The 15,161-nt window shown below is 35.4% G+C and overlaps 1 protein-coding gene across 5 annotated transcripts in view; it reads left to right on the forward strand.

Moving 5' to 3' along the window:
• Positions 1-15,161, forward strand: part of LOC123529184 (protein piccolo-like) — an 85,622-nt gene that overhangs the window by 52,717 nt on the left and 17,744 nt on the right. For 3 of the 5 annotated variants that reach the window (XR_008366705.1, XM_045309409.2, XM_045309406.2), the window contains exons 8-16: positions 1,175-1,262; positions 3,383-3,433; positions 3,812-3,870; positions 4,894-4,965; positions 5,227-5,295; positions 5,801-5,881; positions 8,811-8,993; positions 9,311-9,352; positions 13,481-13,618. Coding sequence is in view for 4 of the 5 variants with exons in the window: in XM_045309409.2 (XP_045165344.2) it covers positions 1,175-1,262; positions 3,383-3,433; positions 3,812-3,870; positions 4,894-4,965; positions 5,227-5,295; positions 5,801-5,881; positions 8,811-8,993; positions 9,311-9,352; positions 13,481-13,618 (783 nt within the window). In the remaining variant the exon portion in view is untranslated. The other 2 variants (XM_053521381.1, XM_045309411.2) reach the window with 2 other exon arrangements.

A 15,161-nucleotide genomic window follows, 5' to 3' on the forward strand; every position in this document is an offset into this window, starting at 1 on the left:
TTTGCCTAACTTACGATATTAGTATAAGTTTCATTTCAGTTTGGTTCCATTATCAGATTTAAGCATGAGTTTAAAATTGAATATAATTGCTTCAGAACCAAACTTAATCAGAAGCTTGTTGAAAGTATTTTACTTTGTAGTGATGAAAACTTTACTTTGTGAAATAGATTTAACAACTTATATATGTCTAAACAATTTGTAACAACTTATATATGTCTAAACAATTTGTTATACAGTATTGTAAGGTTATCATCCTTAATTACGATATAAATGATTTGGCATTATGGTGAAGCAGAAAATATCTTGAAATGCCTGAATACCTTTCTTGTTATGGACATTATATATGTTCATGCAAGAACAAGAGGATGGAATCCAGAAGTATAATATATATAGAACAATATTGTTATGTAAGTAAGTATGGGAAAATGAAGGTTCCTTCAAAAAGCAAGATTTCAAATATCTCAGAATCAGTCTAAATTTTTTCCTTTTCAAATGATATCTGTGATAGATGTCACTGAAAGGCACGTACCCAAAGTGATATCTGTGATAGATGTCACTGAAAGGTGCACACCCAAAGTGATATCTGACATATAGTGGAAAAATTAAAGATGGGAGATGTGTTGACAAGATCATCATTCATTTTATAAGTCATGATAAAAAGGTTACATAAGCAAAAGCTGATGAAAAAAGCTGTGACACTGCCATAATGTCAAGGCACTTAGCTTTAAGGTCAGTTACAAGAACTGTCCATTTACTCTTTTGTATATGGTAAAGTGTTTGACTAGATAATGGCTTATCCCTTGTTCACATTATACTGACTCTGAAAGTACACTCACTGTTTGGCTAAGCCCGCCCGCTTAGCTCAATAAGGAGAGCGCCGATCTACGGATCGCAGGGTCGTGAGTTCGATCCTTGGGTGGGCCGTATGTTCTCCGTGACGATTTGATAAAAGACATAGTGTCTGAAATCATTCGTTCTCCACCTCTAATTCATGTGGGGAAGTTGGCAGTTACTTGCGGAGAACGGGTTTGTACTGGTACAGAATCCAGGAACACTGGTTAGGTTAACTGCCCGCCGTTACATAACTGAAATACTGTTGAAAAACGGCGTTAAACCCAAAACAAACAAACAAACACTGTTTGGCTAATTAATAGTGAAATATATGTAATTTCAGTTAAGTCCAAGATGTGCCAGTCTAGCATTGAAACACTACATGTTAAAACCCATACAGAGAATACCTCAGTACAGGCTGCTTCTTCAAGGTTAGTACAATAAACAGTATTCAACATATTCTTAATTGCTCTGCTATTGTGTAGCATGATGTACACGTATGTGTCAGGGCTCCGGAAATTTTGATAACTCAATCGGTCCGAAACGAAAATCCTGACATCGGCGCTACCCCACCCACCGCATTCCCAATATTACATATTTTGTAAAGCGTGATAGGATAAAGAAATAAGCATGTCATGCATTAAAACTGAGTTACCAGTCACCGTGCGTTACCATACAATGAAGACAGTTATTCAGTGTTATGTGTGATCGTTACTTTGTTTAAATTTCGATGTTTTTTTTCGAGATAATACGAGGCATTGACACCGTGTGCGTAACTAGTCTAAAAGCCAACGCACGTGACTTCGATACCGTATACACGGCAGATACTTTGTGATGTTTCTTCATTCTTTGACGGAATCCTATAAAATACAATGCGTCAAAGTGAGTTACACGACACATATTCTCTGCTAAACAGCCTCAGTATTTAAAGAATACTCTGCCGCGGACCGAATGTGTACGTTATTTGAACGCTGAGATCGAATTTCCCGCATGTACAGTACCAAAACGTCACGCGGGTTGGCCACGGATATTTCATTTCACTTACGTTGTACTTCAATAAGCAACTACATTTTATAAAGTTATATGTTCTCTTCTGATGTAAACAAAATTTCATTTTGAAACGTTTTTTAAAAGACCGATTTGATAAACAGTGCCACTCCGGTTTTCTTTATCATTCATGGTTGCCCGTCCATTTTTTTCTTTTTTGTACAGTCGGGTTGCAAAGACAATTTTCTGCATTTGTTTCAACTGGAGCCCCAACAAATGAATCATGTAATTTTTTCAAATCAAGTGATTATAAAAATTATTTTTATCGGTTTTCCGTGTGATGTCTCATTAAATCAAAGACTTATAATGTACAATTTATTAAATGCAGCGACCATTTGTTTGTTACCCTGATCAAACATAGCCTTTTGAAATAAACCATCCGTCGGATTCTAAATAAAAGAAGTGGATCCCCGTCGAAATGATTTGGATCCAGTCAGAAACGTTAGGAAACCAGTCAAAAATGTTTAATACACCGCAGTCGGCTGTCTGCAAACATTAAAGGATGTGCCGCGCGAGCACTGACTGCGTCACGCGCTAATTACAGACCAATTATCAAAGTGACAATCAGACCGATTGACACGTTTATTGATTATCTGAAGGTGCGACCAACAATTTCCTACTTGGCAGGTGATCGTGTATTGAGATATCAGACCGAAATTTATACTTTTCTCCATTTTTACGGGACCGATATTTTTCGTTTTTTCACTTCACGAATCGGTCTGAAAAGTCAAAAATCGGTCCAAAACCGACAAACCGGCAAATTTCCGAAGCCCTGGTATGTGTATATTGTGATAGATAAATGATGTCATTTAGTCAGTTGTCTTCATTTCAAGCTCTGTTATGGGGGCTTATCAAGAAGGGCTAAAATCAGATTTTAAATTGTTCCTTATAACCGAAAATTTGTTATAACCGTGTTTGTTATAGGTTAAATTTACTAGACACAAAGGGCAACCTGTGGTCTTCCTCTACTATTAAGGAAAGATGCCATATGATCTAAACTGTTATAAAATTGTTCCTATGTGTCTTAAGGCCCTGGATGATAAAAACAAAGATAAACTGGTTCATGTGATGTGAATGAAATTTAAGTCATTTGAAATAGATATGACATCATATATATTACATGTAATTATTTTTAATTCCTGTTTTTATTATTTTTAGCTCGACTATTCGAAGAATAGGGGAGCTATCCTACTCGCCCCGGCGTCGGCGTTAGCGTGAGCGTCACACAAATGTTAAAGTTTGCGTACCACCCCAAATATTTTCAAAGTCCATTGAGATATTGCTTTCATATTTTGCATACTTGTTTACCATCATGACCCCAGTCTGTAAAAAGGAGGAGGCAACTCTATCAAGCATTTTGACTGAATTATGGCCCCTTTTCGACTTAGAATATGCTTTTTGTAATGTTAAAGTTTTACTCATAGCTTATATTATACTATCAAGCACTGAGAATAGTCGAGCGTGCTGTCCACTGACAGCTCTTGTTTATGTTCTTACTTTACAGATTACATGAAACACCTATCCCAGGACAGTCCAGAAATGAAAGACATGCAAAGTATGTATCCTAGTACATGAGAAACACGTGCACCTTATGATGTCACCTCTCTCTCTCTCTCTCTCTCTCTCTCTATATATATATATATATATATCTAACTACATATATGTAGTTTGAGGATGCCATTTATTTTTCTAAGTTCACCATAAAGAACATGCAATGTTCAAGTATTGGAGATATTTGACAACAAGGCCTTCATCCAAGTAGTAAACAAAAACACTTTGAAAGGTAAAAGTTTTGAGACATGAAGTATTTGAAATATAAACAGATTTAAGTCAGTTTTGAAAAATGTCAGTTTTATGTTTTATATGTTGAAATGCATTGTTCTTCTTAACAGAAAAAAGCAAATTTTAGCTGTATACAATGTAATCATTTCAGCTGCCTTGGCTATTGTAAGTGAGGTTGCCACACATGCAAATGAAAATATGCGACATGAGGTAAGTCTGACATATGTGGAAGTTAAATACTGAATTAAGGGGTTACTGAGGTAGATCCATGGAAGCATCTGCACTTCCTTAATGTAACATGAGGTAAATCTGACATATGATTTAGTAGAATATAGAGAAGGTTCCAGAGGGAGATTCATGGAAGTCAGCTGCTTTACCCTGTATGCGAAATGAGGTAAATCTGACATATGTGTAAGTTTGATACAGCATGTGCAAGTCTGACATATGTGTCATTTCACTATAATTGAGAAGGATACTGAGAGAGATCCATTGATTGAGGGAAGTATGGTTCACTACTTCTATTATGTGGATTGGTTTTTCACCTGCTGTGAGTGGAATTAGAGGTACCCTTCTCTGTTATTACTTAATTAGATATAATCGAGCTGGAGGCATATAGTTGCCACTTTGTCTGTCTGTCTGAGTAACTCCTACAGTTAAACTTGTGTATTAGTTTTCAAAAGCTTGAACAAACAGAAATGCATTCCTTTTAAGTGAATATTTACTCATATTGTCAGGATATACATGTTGTAACATACACCGCAGAATAAACACCCCATGCTTTAATAGACATACCCTTAACCCACCCCAGGGGGCCTCCATGGCCGAGTGGTTAAGGTCGCTGACTTCAAATTACTTGCACCTCACCGATGTGGGTTCAAGCCTCGCTGGGGGTGTTGAATTATTCGTGTGAGGAAGTCATCCAGCTGGCTTACGGAAGGTTGGTGGTTCTACCCAGGTGCTCGCCCGTGATGAAATAATGCTTGGAGGGGCACATGGGGTCTTCCTCCAGCATCAAAGCTGGAAAGTCACCATATGACCTATAACTGTGATATCAAAATCAATAAACCAGCCCTTTCTATTGAACAAAAACAAAAGAAGGTCTTTGATTTTATTGGCAAACTGCCTGAGTCCAGGATATATTTTGGAAGCATACATCATCTTTTCTGATAGATCTTGTTTTATTATCTGAGTATGAAGTGATCTGTTTCAGATTTATTTTGTTTTGCTTTTCAGGACTATGTACAGAAGATGTTAGAAATTCAGAGGTCATTGATTGGTCAGTTTGAGGTTATCAAACCAGGAAGGGTAAATATTGTATTCTTAGTCAGACTTCCAGTTACCCCTAGGTTCCAGTTAAGGCAGTTTTTTGTTGGACAGAACAAACTGAGAGTAGTGAACAAGTATGTTTAAGTGGTGTATAGTAGTCCAAATAAACTCTTTTTTGAGGCACATTTGTTGCTCTTTGAATACATGTATGTTACGTAAAGGGTGTTTATTCCAGACATTTCTGACCATTGCGTTTTTTTGTAATATATAAATATATTATAAAAAGAGTTTTTATTCCAGATTTTTCTGAAAGAAGGAGAACTAATGAAGTTGTCAAGAAAAGAAATGCAGCCTAGATACTTCTTTCTTGTAAGTGCTAATTGCATTCCTGAATGTGATCTTGATAAAGTCATAGTGCTTAATAATAGTTGTGAGCTGTTTCCTATTAATGTGTCACATTACATGATACAAAGCCATATTCATTGATAGCTTAATATTTACTTTAAGTTATATTTAATTGTTAGGCTTACAGTAATAATTTGATTCGTCTTCTTTATTGGGTCATGATTAGTCTGGTTCCTGAATGAAGAAATCTTACAAAGAATATGTAAAAATGTTGCAGATTTTAGAAAATAAAAAAAAGAAGTAGAATTTAAAGAATTCTCAGAAAATATTTCATGGACCTAAGTCACTCAATGAAAGGAGGATCTTCTACCAACCAAGAACTGTTTCATCTTAGAACAAGATAAATTGAATGTCTTTTATGATTATTTGACCTAGATAGGATGTATAAAGATACTTTTCTTCGACCTTTTGCATGTTTGGAAGTTGTCATATTTTACAAACTGATGGATGTTAACATGTGATATTACAGTTCAATGATGTGTTGCTGTATACAACTCCGGTTGCTACGGGATACAGACTCAACAATGTTCTACCACTGGCTGGAATGAAGGTAATATATACCTGTCACATCTGCTGACCTGCACTGTACATATAAAATATAACCTGCTGGAGTTTAGGTTGTTGATTTGACTATCAGAAACTTAGAGAATAAGTGAGAATATCTAGAGTTAGGACAGAGTTACATAACTTTTTATACCCCCACAAAATGATGTTCGGGGGTTATAAGGGAGTGAGCTTGTCGGTCAGTCAGTTGGCCGGTCCGTTGGATTTCATGGTTTCCGGACAATAACTCATGAAAGGATTGACAGATTTAAATTAATTTTGGTACACAGGTGTAACATCATTAAATACAGGTCAAGTTCAATTTTCGCTTCAAACCACCAATTTTTTGACGTAGTTATGGCCCCTTTCCAACTTATAATTTGCCATACTTCTTTGACAAGGCCGTGGGGGTATTATTCATCACTCCTGTGACAGTTCTAGTTATGCACAAAAATATAATTATACATATTCCGTAGCAGCAATTTTATATTTGAAAGAACTCCAAGGGTGGTAATAGGTATGTCTTAAATTTGTAAAACATCTATAGTATTCTTGAATTTATCATGAAAGAAACATTGATGGGATAAAATGGTTAATGTTCTTTTAGCTTGACTATTAATAGAGTAGTAGAGCTATTGGACTCACCCATGCGTCGGTGTCCGCGTCCTGATTTGGTTAAGTTTTTGTATGTAAGCTGGTATCTCAGCAACCACTTGTGGGAATGGATTAAAACTTCACACACTTATTCACTGTGATAAACTGACGTACATTGCACAGGTTCCATCACTCTATTTTGCTTTTTTACAAAATTATGCCCCTTTTTTGACTTAGAAATTTTTGGTTAAGGTTTTGTATGTAAGCTGGGATCTCAGTAACCACTTGCGGGAATGGATTGAAACTTCACACACTTATTTACTGTGAAAAACTGACTTACATTGCACATGTTCCATAACTCTATTTTGCTTTTTTACAAAGTTATGCCCCTTTTTCGACTTAGAATTTTTTGGTTAAGGTTTTGTATGTAAGCTGGTATCTCAGTACTCACTAATTGGAATGGATTGAAACTTCACACACTTGTTCACTGTCATGATCTGACATTCACAAAGCAGGTCCCATAACTCTATTTTGCTTTTTTACAAAATTATGACCCTTTTTCAACATAGAAATTTTTGGTTAAGTTTTTGTATGTAAGCTGGTATCTCAGTATCCACTAATGGGAAAGGATTGAAACTTCACACACTTGTTCACTGTCGTGATATGACATGCAATGCAAAGGGTCAATAACTCATCTTTGCATTTTACAAAATTATGCCCCTTTTTAGCTCATCTGATTTTTTGAAAAAAAATGATGAGTTATTGTCATCACTTGAGCGGTTGTCGGCGTCTGCGTCGGCGTTGCCTGGTTAAGTTTTATGTTTAGGTCAGCTTTTCTCCTAAACTATCAAAGCTATTGCTTTGAAACTTGGAATACTTGTTCACCATCATAAGCTGACCCTGTATAGCAAGAAACATAACTCCATCTTGCTTTTTGCAAGAATTATGGCCCCTTTTGTACTTAGAAAATATCAGATTTCTTGGTTAAGTTTTATGTTTAGGTCAACTTTTCTCCTAAACTATCAAAGCTATTGCTTTGAAACTTGGAATACTTGTTCACCATCATAAGCAGACCCTGTACATCAAGAAACATAACTCCATCTTGCTTTTTGCAAGATTTATTGCCCCTTTTGGACTTAGAAAATCAGTTTTCTTGGTTAAGTTTTATGTTTAGGTCAGCTTTTATCCTAAACTATCAAAGCTATTGCTTTAAAACTTGCAACACTTGTTCACCATCATAAGTTGACACTGTACAGCAAGAAACATAACTCCATCCTGCTTTTTGCAAGATTTATGGCCCCTTTTGGACTTAGAAAATATCAGATTTCTTGGTTAAGTTTTATGTTTAGGTCAACTTTTTCTCTTAAACTATCTAAGCTATTGCTTTGAAACTTGCAACACTTGTTCACCATCATAAGCTGACCCTGTACAGCAAGCAACATAACTCCATCCTGCTTTTTGCAATAATTATTGCCCCTTTTGGACTTAGAAAATCATTTTCTTGGTTGAGTATTATGTTTAAGTCAACTTTTCTCATAAACTATCAAAGCTATTGCTTTAAAACTTGCAACAGTTTTTTACCATCATAAATGGACACTGTACATCAAGAAACATAACTCTATTCTGCTTTTTTGCAAGAATGATGGCCCTTTTTAGACTTAGAAAATCATGGGTAGGACAATATTTCTATTACACAAAAAAAATCAGATGAGCGTCAGCACCCGCAAGGCGGTGCTCTTGTTAAACTTAGGAGTTTTGGGTTAAATTCTTATATATAAGCTGGTATCTCAATACCCACTAATGGGAATGGATTGAAACTTCACACACTTGTCCACTGTCATGAGCTGATAAGCACTATGCAAGCTCCATAACCCTATTTTGCTTTTTTTAAATTATGCCCCCTTTTTCGACTTTCATATTCATTCAATCGACAAGGCTGTTGAATAGTCGAGCGTTGCTGTCCTCCGACAGCTCTTGTTTAAAATATCTTTTCTTTTTTTTTTAAATATTCACTAGGAACATTACTTTTTCACCCACTTATTTCCCTATGAAAAAAATCGTTGTTGGTGGTGAAATGAAAACAACTTAACATATCTTCCAAATTATGTACTGATTTGAAATGATGTATGTTTAGACAGTAATCAGTGGAGAACACTGTCATGTACTTAATTATTGAAAGAATAACAGCCATGACATCCTAGCTGGGAATAATGGGTCATCTCAGACCATACTTTGATAGATGCATCCAAACCATACATTCAAGAGTTCCAAGAATGTGTGTGGCATTTTAATACAAGATCTGATATGATGTTTTTCTAGCAGTTTGATGTCTATAATTTCAGGTGTCTGTAGCGGCACAAGATGAATATAAGATGGAGTTCAGTATAATATCTGTACAACGTTCATTCACTTTACATGGGACCACTCTCGAGGAACGGGATGATTGGATCACAGCGCTGAATGCAGCGATAGAGGAAAATGCCCTGAAAAGGAACACCTTCGAGGCAGTTAGAGCCGGGGCTCAGGTACGGCTTGCACCACGTATCTTGTAATGAAGATAATAATTTTTATAAGCATGTTTATAAAATATTTAATCCAGATTTATTTTAAGTTATTCAAGTTATATAGATATTTTATTTTTAGTTTTCTTGGATTATGCATTAACATACATAATAATATGTAGATGACAAAAAAATTATCATAAAACTTGCTGTATACCATCTTTTCATCAAATGTTATCAGATCTAAAAAAAAAAGTTAAGTTCTGCCTTATAGAAGATGAGAAGTTAAGAATAGAAAATAAATCATGTGATACATGACTGAATTCTTGACTGTTCTCTAGTTTTGGGAGGAGCATTTACAAAAGTCCTGGGATACTTATCAGGTGATTACAGGAATGAAACATTTGTACACTGTGAATGAAAGTAATTTCATGATCCTTTTCTTGAGAATGGAATTTCTTTCGTTTTCTAAGAACAAAACTTTAACTTTCTCGATGATGTTGAATTATTGATGCTTTTTTTGGCTGCAATGTTGCTTCTGTAAACCCAATATATAGCATTCCAACTGTTTTAAAACTGAGAAAATATCTTGAAGAAATAAAGATGAGATTGTTTCTTTATGCTTGGAATGACATTATGCATGCATTTTGATTCTCATTTTACTAGGATACAAGGTTATAAAATTGAGATTGGAGACCAGTCTCAGACTGCTGCTGTGATTGGTCAATTTCAAATTTGTGCTCAGAAACAACCAATCAGAAGTTGGAGTTTTGAGATAGGTCTCCAAACTCATTATTATAACCTTTGACCCCAGGACACTTCCGCTTCATTTACATAACGAAACATACAAGGTTACTTTACACAACACACAAATGTATCTTGCATATATAATTTTGTTACCACTTTGATTTGTTACGTAACACAGCTAGGAGTGTATGAAATCAGTTGTAAACAGTGTATTATCAGTGCACTGAATGTCTCATTCAAAGGTTACAAAAAGGTAGTGCTAAATATTTAGTTTATCAGACAAGTTACATAAAGATATATCTGAGTTGTGCATTCTTCCCATTAGTTGTGAAACTGATGCAGACTGATGTTATATATTTCTACTGAATGTGTTTATTAGGAGACTGAAGAGTATGAGGTATAAATTACACTCTCCACCCACACTCCTGTGATCAGTGGCTCTAAAACTTTTTTCTCTGGGAAAGGTGTTTACCTGTATGCAGTGGTTTGGCCAATCAGGGTATCTTAGTTGTGTAAAGGTGGTTAGAAAATAACTGAGTAGTAACATTTTTTAGGATTGATATAGCAGTAAAGGTTTAAGGGGGACAGCATTTTATGTGCTTGAAGGGAGAATATTGTAAAATAAGGATCATATTTATAGTCATGATTATAACAGAAACATTAATAGTCAGGCTGTTTTAAGACACAAGCTGCTCAGCCGAGAGTTTTTTTTTATAGCATAATTATGTTGCCGATAGTAAGTCATTTCTTTCAGCCTCTCTGTCTAAGAGAATATCACTAGTTTTACTAGAGAACAATACACAATCCTAAATTTATTTGTAGGAACTAAATTCCTGAGACATATTGTTTATTGTCTGGTTGTCTATTTGTTTGTGTTTCTGTCACAAGATTGTGTCCACACTGTATCATTATAAATCATGCATGTATTTTTACTAACAGAATTGACTGTACTTTTGTTTTCTTGCATGTTTTAGTTTGATGAGGTGAGTCATTTTCACTGTGGCTATCTCTATATACTCTAACATCTCAGTGTTTGTAAATACTATCCTCACTTTTGGAGAAATTAATCACATTTTTAATGAAATTCTGTATTCATTTTTAAGCTATGAACATTTTTTTTGCTCTATTTTATCTTTACCTCTGGGAGCTATATTACTCACCTGGATGCCTTTATGGGCATCTACATAAGGTCTTGGTTATAGATTAATACATTATATAGTTAAAATTATCTGTTTTTATCTAAAAATAATTTTTGCTATCTGAAAGTAAAAGTAGAAACACTGTCACCAGTGTATCTGTGCAACTGTCTACTTGTGATAATACTTAGCGGTGTATTGCCATCAATTTATTCACTTCTGAAATATTCCGCAACTTTTGTGACACGAATAAAGAGATACTTTTACTGCCGCAGCTAGATCAAAGACGTGATTTAAAAAATGTTTATGTGATAAAAATGCCCAAAATTTTCGAGACATCAATTTTACCTCAGTTAATAAAAAGGGAAAAAAATTAGCTGTGGTCACAAAACTATTCTATGATATCGGTGCTTGTAAAAATACCGAGTCCTTCAAAAATGATGTAACACCGCGCTGCAGAGAGATCAAGAGAAATGCGGTCCTTTCATGTAAAAGATCAAAATGGGGACAATCCCCATGTACATAGACATCCTAACAGCAGGTGGTCTGATATTTGTACACATTTATGTTAATGTCTGCTTTCTATGTGACTTGTGTAATGCCAATTTGTCAAAGTTTGTGCAAAGGTTGGTAAGGTGTTAAATCAGCTTAATTTCTTAAGGATGTTTGCGCATATTAAAGATAAAAGGTAAGGGTAGATTTCCCGGAAGCACATTAAGTGCATATTAAGTCATTAATAAAGTGACAGTGGTGCAGACAACAAAGATGTGAAATGCTGTCACCCGAGCAAGATAATTAGTTTATGGATCATTATTAGTAGCATCTCTGATCATTTTTATTACACTCAGTTGGGAATGAAAGTATTAGTCTGCATATTGATTATCATATAAAAGGAAAGATTGTAGATTCAATGCAAATTCTATGCAAAAACAGGAAAACTTAAATTGGAATTATATAGGGATTGATTAGTGCTTTAACTTTGTATCCAAATAAACAGAATATTCCAATAACCAGTATTGAAATAAGTGGAATCAACTGTAACAGTTACTGTTTTTACATGTATCAGATTGAAACTTCACACCATACTTTCCATTCATAAGACCTACTGAAATAATCAAGGTAGATAACTCTTGATTGAATTTAATGTTAATTATAATAGTCATTTTTCGACATGGTTAAAATTTTGTGTGCAACTAACTGTCAAGCTGTATTACTGTAACACCTACATATATAGGGTATACAAGACTTCCTAGTCATCAAACCTACCTACCTAACCCAGTTAGATAATTCCTGGATGATTTTGCCTTTATAGACTTAGAAATTTGGTTGAAGTTTTGCAAGAAACTTGTTGTCAAGATGTATGGATTTAAACATTCAACACGGCATTCTGCTTATTAAATGTATTTGCATAACCAAGTTAGATCATTCTTGATTGTAATCAGATTATGGCCCTTTTTATTTAGAAAATTTGGTTATAAGTTGTTATCAATGCAAGAATAAAAATGTTGTCTTTGTTATAAATTATAGCTGACTATAATGAAAGTTACAGCTCTTGTTTGAGTTCAGATTTGTTAAATAATTGAGCACACTGTTTCATGGATAGCTCGTAATAGAAACAGTTGTAGAAAAATGGCAGTATGCAGTTCACTAACATTAAATTGAAAACAGTTCAAATTTTATGTCTGTAATCTTTATTTCAAACTGTCTGAGGCAGCTTCACACTCAGTAAATAGACTTGTAGCTGTAGGAAAACACACCTGTATGTAGCAGAATGTAGAGCATCTCTTCTGCCAGTTCTGCTCTCAGATTTCAGCTTATCTTCTGCTCAAAATGTAAACAGATTGACAAGTTTCTTTTCTTTTCAATTACATTTTTCTGAATTATTTCTCTGATATACGAGTTTAAATGATATACTTTATTGCAACATTGTATATGCTGCTTCGCACAATTAAAACTGGATCATGCAAAGATGCACTGTTTTGTATCAGTATACATGTGTGTCTGGCACTTTTATTTGAATATGTATAAATGTACTAACACAATTTTAGTTTTCAGGATCTCAAAAACTAAAAAAAAAATTAACTTAAACCAGAAGTAGACCATAAGATAAATTTTTTTTATGTATTTTTTAAAAAGAAAAGGAAAATTATATTTTATGAATCTGCAAAGGACAAAATATTCTAATTTAGTAATGGTAGATGGTTCATTTTGACATGACAATACACAGACATTCTGATACTTATATTTGTAGTTGTCTCCCTTATTGATCAACACTGGATTTTAACTCAGAACTATAGTTCAGTCTGGTCTGTGATGTATATAGGTGAGATGTTATGTGCCTTTTAAAGTCTGGCAAGATATCCAGTTATATCCACTGATATATTTTATATAAATCATACTGATACCTATAAAAAAATTACTTTTAAGAACTAATTACAGTATTGCGAACAGTGCATTTGATTTTTGTCTCACTATAGTTTGAACTTTCAATGTTCTGATGAAACTTGAGTTCCTATAGACTGCATTATTAGGTCCAAGTGAATTTCCTCCTTGTTTATCAGAACAGTAGCAATGCAGTTCTGACGGAAGACAACTGTTGCTGACAATTTTTCTTATTTGAATTTTCAGGCATTATTGGACAAAGATTTTGTTCTGGGACACAAAGCACCATTGTGGATACCTGATGCAAGAGTCACCATGTGCATGTTATGCACATGTGAATTTACTGTAACCTGGAGACGCCACCACTGCAGAGCTTGTGGATGGGTAAACAAGCATTTTCTTATTGTCATCTTCATGATTACTTAGATTATGAAAGCACATATTACCTGAATTTGAATATCATGAAATCATAATCATTGACTGACTGAAGTCAGAGCCAGTATCAGTAAATGTAAAATAGTATTATAAGATAATGTTCTCTAAAACAATGATTCATAGTGTTGAAATTTCCAGTAAAAAATGTTCCACATACCTCCGCACAACTCATGTACTCTACATTATCCACCCATTTACTCTACACAACTCACTTTGTCCACACAACCTATGTATTCTACATAATCCACATACTCAACATATGCCATGTGCTTCGTACCCAGACGAACATATGCTCCATCATTAATCCCCCGCCGTGGCGGAGGGATTATAGGAATGGTCTGCGTCCGTCCTTCCGTCCGTCTGTCTGTCCGTCCTTCCGTCCGTAACAAAATCGTGTCCGGTCCATATCTCCTAAACCCCTTGAAGGATTTTCATGAAACTTGGGTCAAATGATCACCTCATCAAGACGATGTGCAGAACCCATGAGTAAGCCTTGTCGGTTCAAGGTCAAGGTCACAACTCAAGGTCAAAGGTTTGAGCCTGCCATTTTGTGTCCGCTCTATATCTCCTAAACCCCTTGAAGAAATTTTATAAAACTTGGGTCAAATGATCACCTGATCAAGATGATGTGCAGAACCCATGAGTCAGCCATGCCAGCTCAAGGTCAAGGTCACAACTCCAGGTCAAAGGTTTGAGCCTTCCATTTTGTGTCCGCTCTATATCTCTTAAACCCCTTGAAGGAATTTTATAAAACTTGGGTCAAATGATCACCTCATCAAGACGATGTGCAGAACCCATGAGTCAGTCATGCCAGCTCAAGGTCAAGGTCACAACTTAGGGTCAAAGGTTTGAGCCTTCCATTTTGTGTCCGCTCTATATCTCCTAAACCCCTTGAAGGATTTTCATCAAACTTGGGTCAAACGATCACCTCATCAAGGCGATGTGCAGAACTTATGAGTCAGCCATGTTGGCTCAAGGTCAAGGTCACAACTGAAGGTCAAATGTTTGAGCCTTCCATTTCGTGTCCGCTCTATATCTCCTAAACCCCTTGAAGGAATTTTATAAAACTTGGGTCAAATGATTACCTCATCAGAACGATGTGCAGAAATTATGAGTCAACCATGTCAGCTCAAGGTCAAGGTCACAACTAAGGGTCGAAGGTTTGAGCCTTCCATTTGGTGTCCACTCTGTATCTCCTTAACCCCTTGAAGGATTTTCATCAAACTTGGGTCAAATTATCACCTCATCAAGAACTCATGAGTCAGCCATGTCAACTCAAGGTCAAGGTCACAACTGAAGGCCAAAGGTTTCAGCTCTGTATCTCCTAAACCCCTTGAAGGATTTTCATGAAACTTTGGTCAAATGGTCACCTCATCAAGACGTTGTGCAGAATTCATGAGTCAGCCATGTCAGTTCAAGGTCAAGGTCACAGCTAAAATCAAAGGTTTACCCTTTCACTATCCATAGCACTGGCAGGGGATTTAGCTGTCTT

Source organism: Mercenaria mercenaria, chromosome 13 (assembly GCF_021730395.1).
Source record: "Mercenaria mercenaria strain notata chromosome 13, MADL_Memer_1, whole genome shotgun sequence".
NCBI classification, from domain to species: Eukaryota; Metazoa; Mollusca; class Bivalvia; order Venerida; family Veneridae; genus Mercenaria; species Mercenaria mercenaria.